The sequence below is a fragment of the Amia ocellicauda genome, chromosome 22, assembly GCF_036373705.1.
Source record: "Amia ocellicauda isolate fAmiCal2 chromosome 22, fAmiCal2.hap1, whole genome shotgun sequence".
NCBI classification, from domain to species: domain Eukaryota; kingdom Metazoa; phylum Chordata; class Actinopteri; order Amiiformes; family Amiidae; genus Amia; species Amia ocellicauda.
Genome location: NC_089871.1, coordinates 5246536 through 5252674, shown reverse-complemented (window position 1 = coordinate 5252674; position 6139 = coordinate 5246536). Strand labels below are relative to the sequence as shown.

The 6139-nt window shown below is 45.4% G+C and overlaps 1 protein-coding gene across 1 annotated transcript; it reads right to left on the bottom strand.

The window, feature by feature from the left end:
- Positions 1-3051: 3051 nt before the first annotated feature.
- Positions 3052-6037, bottom strand: LOC136718506 (uroplakin-3b-like). Its single transcript, XM_066696262.1, has 6 exons — positions 6022-6037; positions 5453-5623; positions 4457-4694; positions 4215-4297; positions 3548-3677; positions 3052-3073 (listed from the first exon to the last, which is right to left on the bottom strand). The coding sequence occupies exons 1-6, from the start codon at positions 6035-6037 to the stop codon at positions 3052-3054; spliced, it is 660 nt and encodes a 219-aa protein (XP_066552359.1).
- Between the last annotated feature and the right edge of the window lie 102 nt (positions 6038-6139).

Below are 6139 nucleotides of genomic sequence, written 5' to 3'. Positions count from 1 at the left end.
TGGTTAGGTATCGCAGGGGCTGCTGGGAATTGCAGTTCGTTGTTTTTGGGGTCAAGTGGCTGTGTTTTCGCTGACGACCACGTTTCAACACACTTGCTTTTTCTAGTGCAGCAAGCAACTGAGCCTGGTCTCTTTAAGGTTGGAGACATGCCGTGGAGCACTAACACCAATCTGATTCTGGGATTTTAAGTTGGGAATAACATTATCCTCCCCCAGTGGGTTCGAACAGGTGTGCGTCCTTTGGCTCGTGAAGATAGACTGCCCCGGTCCAGATAAAGGAGAGCAGGAGAGAGCCAACATGTCTAGTGTTTCCAGCCAGAACATTCCCGAATGGCAGAGCAGAGTCAATGCCAGAACCGTTACCTTATTTTGAGATCGAGGCCTGTGTGATGACTCTTAGGAAGAAAGGGGTGAAAAGGGAGAGGCAGTAAACAGATCAGAGGGGCAACTCTGGATCTGCAGCAAATGATGCAACAGTCGGGCTTGATTAAAAATATTCTGAGGTGTGTCGGTCCACTGAGAGTGTAATCTTTCCTGCAAGGGCTCCTGCACGTTTGCGTTTGATCCTAGTCCAATACCCGTAGCTGATATCTTCAGATGGAACAGGTGCTGGGTTTTGGGAAGTGGGGAGTCACCATAGTTTGGGATGTTGACTCTTCTGACACCTCCTGGTCTATTGTGATATATCCTGACACAGCCTGGGCACCTGTTCCATCCATTTTCAGGAATTCAATTATAACAAAACAAAATATTGTGACATAATAATAATAATAATAATAATAATAATAATAATAATAATAATACTGAGAAAGTGGTTTGTGCAAGAGTTCTAAGATTTTTTTAATTATATGTAACTCAGTAACAAATGTCTGGTGGAAAAATATGCAAGCTCTATTACTCAAGCCTGGCAGAAGAACTCAGAGAAAGCAGTCAGTGTTTGATTTTACAAGGATCTGGCAGTTTCAATAAACAGAACCAATGTGTGTGCAGAGATAAGAGGCTCCAATAAATGGGGACCATTAGGCCATTTTCTTGGCAAACAAAAACCTGGAAAGGGAAGAAAGACTGACGGGTGAAGTTACTGGGACTGATTTACAGGCCATTTCTTGCAGATATAGCTTGCAATACAGATAGGGACTGGCCTGAGCTTCTGCAGATAAATGCCTGTTGTTTGCCAGAGCGTAAGTCCTTTCTCCTTCAAAGTGCACCAGTTAGTCATCTGAAGAAACTTAAAGGTCTTAGCCTGTTTTAAAAATATATACATAAACAAGTACTTCCCTTTGAATTCTGTTGTGTAATTCTTCATAATTTACACATAAGAAGATGCTCTTTGGAGCATCCAAACCATTTAAAAAGGGCTCTCGGGTAAGGTTATGAAGACCTGCTGCAGATTTAGACATATTAATGTAATTCCAGAATACAGGGCCTGCTTTTACTCATGAAATCCGATCCTTTCTCTTCATGGAATGGTGGGAATGTGTTATATAAACAGCAGGCACGGTGAAGGTAGAATTGAAGGACTTCTGCTCTCTTGAAACACAGCCAGATTAGATAAGTATGAAAAATATTTATTCACATCTCATACAGTAAAGTAAAGAACACCCAACAGGCAATTAAAACCCTGTATACACGCAGTCTACATACACGGATCAGCCATAACATTATGACCACTGGCAGGTGAAGTGAATAACACTGATAATCTCGTTATCATGGCCCTGTCAGTGGGTGGGATATATTAGGCAGCAAGTGAACATTTTGTCCTCAAAGTTGATATGTTAGAAGCAGGAAAAATGGGCAAGCGTAAGGATCTGAGCGACTTTGACAAGGGCCAAATTGTGATGGCTAGACAACTGGGTCAGAGCATCTCCAGAACTGCAGCTCTTGTGGGGTGTTCCCGGTCTGCAGGGGTCAGTACCTATCAAAAGTGGTCCAAGGAAGGAAAAGCGGTGAACCGGCGATAGGGTCATGGGCGGCCAAGGCTCACTGATGCACGTGGGGAGCGAAGGCTGGCCCGTGTGGTCCGATCCAACAGACGAGCTACTGTAGCTCAAATTGCTGAAAAAGTGAATGCTGGTTCTGATAGAAAGGTGTCAGAACACACAGTGCATCGCAGTTTGTTGCGTATGGGGCTGCGTAGCCGCAGACCAGTCAGGGTGCCCATGCTGACCCCTGTCCACTGCCGAAAGCGCCTACAATGGGCACGTGAGCATCAGAACTGCACCACGGAGCAATGGAAGAAGGTGGCCTGGTCTGATGAATCACGAGTTCAAGGTGTTGACTTGGCCTCCAAATTCCCCAGATCTCAATCCAATCGAGCATCTGTGGGATGTGCTGGACAAACAAGTCTGATCCATGGAGGCCCCACCTCACAACTTACAGGACGTAAAGGATCTGCTGCTAACATCTTGGTGCCAGATACCACAGCACACCTTCAGAGGTCTAGTGGAGTCCATGCCTCGACGGGTCAGGGCTGTTTTGGCAGCAAAAGGAGACCTACACAATATTAGGCAGGTGGTCATAATGTTATGGTTGATTGGTGTATGTACAAAGCCAAGCCCTGGCTGACTGCTTCAGCTCAATCTTTGTTTTCCATTGGAGCAGGTTGCATTATGAGACGGTGTTTATAAGCGAAGGATCAAAGATGATCTAAACACCATTACAAAATGAATGGTTATCAGAAGTGGTCATGTTTGTAAATGTTTGATTCCGATGTAGGAGAAAGCATAAAGACTTAATGGTTTACGGGTCAGTGTTTATATGTTCAGTGCCTGTGAGGAAAGTTTCTCAAAGTCCATCTCCAGTTACATTAGGACAGCCAGTCCTGTGTCTTGTCAAAAGATGGAAGTACTGTCATCTGGTCAAAGGGATTCTGCAGTCTGTTGTCCCTTTGAAATAAAGTGGTGTCGGCCAGCTAATATCCCCTATGGCTGGGGAATGATCCGGACACCTGCTCTCAGTGCTGGCCAGTCACAAAATTGACTAATCCACTGGATTAAGACCCATCTCTCCACGGGGAGCCCAAGTGGTTGGGAGATGGGGGGTTTCCAGTCATCACAGCTCTTCCTTGTTCTCCCTGTGGCTCAGACGAGATGGGGCGCACTGGCAGAGGGGTGTGGATGTCTGGCACTGCAGGCTGTGATGTCATACCGCCCTGTGACCAAAGCTGAGCTGCAGAGGAAATGGGAAATGGGAAACCACTGTCACCCAGGAACTAAGAGCTGTACGACCCTGTGCTCAGTTGGCCATTATTGAAAGACTGATGATGGCCACCTTTCCTTATCTATCCTCACTCCTGTTGTCCTGTTTGCAGCTGTTTGGGGTTACATCACTTGCTTTGGGCACCACCTGATGGGTACCCCTATAATGAATGCCCCTATCCACACCGGTCTGATGGAATACATTTGTCCACCTGATGCTTAATTTGCTGTTCTGTTACCTTCAGACTAAGGACTACACCCCTTTGATACGGAGCTAGATGCCAGAGCAGTTTGAGGTTTGAGGTGACGGTCTGGGTTGTGTGTCAGAGCACTGAAACTCGGTGACTCACCACTCCCTCAGCAGATTGCCAATCACCAGCAGCAGCAGGAGGGCCAGCAGGCAGGAAGCGATGGCTGTGACGACAACCATGCCCCCTGAGCGTTTCCCAATCCACTCGTCAATGGAGGCGCTCGGCTTGGCTGGGGTGACCAAGCACAAAGACACACGCAGCTGAGAGACTCAACTGGCACAGAGACACCTCAACCAATGGCAGAAGACAAAAACAGCTGGTAGATTGTTTTGGCAGCACTATGGTTTGCACTGGCAATGTGTGGAGAGTTTTATTGCAGGATATATGAATTCTGCGGTTGTAAAAGCTTGAGAAACTGCTGTCAGACAATTTGCCATGTATAGAATTGTGTGGATCCTTAAAGAAAAGAGTGTGACTGGGTAGGTACCTCCCTTATGAAGTGTCCAAGTCTGCCCATTGCTGTGTGGACATGGCTTAATATTGACCAGCGGTTCCACCTAGTGGTCAAGAAGGGTCCTAAATGTACTTTCACAAAGCCCTGTTGTAACATGCTTTAAGAATGTGCGAACTATCTCGATTTGGTTGATAAATGATTTGCTGCGAATCATCACAATGGATACTATAAGCACTACTAAGCCTGGTGTATGAATACATGAGTACTTACAGGATGAGATGAAGGGAGGTGAAAATGGTGGGGGATACATACGTGTTATGAGACTGATGGGCTGGGACCACATGGATTCATAGGACACCCTTCTGCTCACTGGATCAACGAGAAGATACTTCACTCTGAAGAAGCAAAGACGTTGTGTGAAAAAGTATTCAGAGAGGCTCTCGTTCGTTTAGTTCTTGGCTTTAAATCTTTGAAGGACTTGGAAGGACTTGGCCCCAAACCCAGCAATCTTGCAGTGGCCAGTGTGTGGGATGTGTGTGCCACCTGTTGTTTACCTGACAGTTGAGCCGACGGGCAACACTCCATTGCAGTTGGTGGTGGTGCAGTTGCCCTCGTCTCCCACCCGGAAGTAGCGGATGCCAGGGAGCTTGGCACAGGGGAAGCGGTTCTGAATGCCAAGACGGGTGATGTAGTAGCTCTTGTTCTGCTCACTGATGAAAGCGCTGGGATAGGGAGATGTGCTGAGGATTGCAGACCCAAAGGAGACCATGTCTACATCAAAATTCTGGACCCCTGATTAAAGAGAGAAAGCCCATAAGTGCTACTCTTTACACTAGGTTGCTAGCTTAAATCACAGTGAGAAATACTTCATAAAGGACACTTTATACATTCCCATTTGAGCCGAAGACCTACATAAACTGTCAATGTCACCTTCATAGCCAAGGGATGGTCCAGGCTTGATTGATCTCTTTGGGTCATCTTCCTGAGCACTAATATCAGTGGCCAAAGCTAAAAAGGTTAATGGAACTATGACTGTATACGAGAAAACCAGCAGATATCAGCCTCACTCTGCTGTCACCGAACACTAAGCTCTGAGTTCACCTCTTCATCGTGTAATCTTTGGCCATGCTTTAGCAATGGAAAAAGAAGACAAAAATCAAACCCTCTGTCTGGTTGGGGGTTGGATATGTTGTCACCAAACACACAAAGTGACACAACACATTATTCACACAGAAGCAGTAACAGAAAGTCAGTTAACAAAACACTCACGGTCATGACCACAAGTACAGAACGAAATGACAAAGAAGTAGTAAAGAAACCTAAAATGATCCGCAAATTGCTCGGCTCATCCTCAGACACTTATATGTTTGGAAAGGAAGAATTCAGTTACATTTTCCTCCTTTATTTATTTAAGTGACTGAAGCCTGACCAGCTGACAGTGTTGATATTAATGCTACACAGAATTGCTACCACATATTGTCTCTCTCACTGTGCAAAAAGCTTAATTAAGAGTCTATCAGGGAGGGAACTCGTTGCTTGGCTGTACCTACCTGCTCCTCTGGCCACAGACAGCCATATTTCGCAGGTGTCTGTGGTGCAGGGCAGCCCCTTTAGGTTGTCGAAGAAGCACAGTGGCTGATTCAGAAGGAGGGTTGTAGCAGTGACCCTGCCCGTCAGATTGTAGGTGGTTACCTCAGGAGTGTAGTTCACTGAGGGGATGGCTGATAGAAAAAACAGGGTTAGCTTAATACACAGGAATGCTTCAAGGTCTTCTCCAAATGCATATTATACATACTTATACAAAGCATATATATGCATATCATCATCAACAGCCCATATCAATCTACTTCTGGGTGAAGGCCTCCCCTTAAGTGTGTGTATGTGTGTTGTACTCATTACATCTACTGTGCAGGCAGTAGATCAATAACATTCAAATACATTGCATTTCAGAATCCATCTTTTCTATAATTATCACTGCATTGTGTAGTAATGCCCCCAACCCCCAAGGCATTACTTGAATATATTTATTAATTACATCGAATGAATGGCAAAAAATTGAGTTACAGATCAAGCCATGTTCAATCAATTGAAGTTGCTCAATGGCCTCTCCCTGGTGTACACATGCTGAGCCACATTATTCCGCTTTTAGAAATGTGATCCACTGTGTATGAATCGTGAAGAAGGGTGGATTTAGCCGTCGTGAAGAAAACATGGGCCAAATAAAGACATTCTTTCAA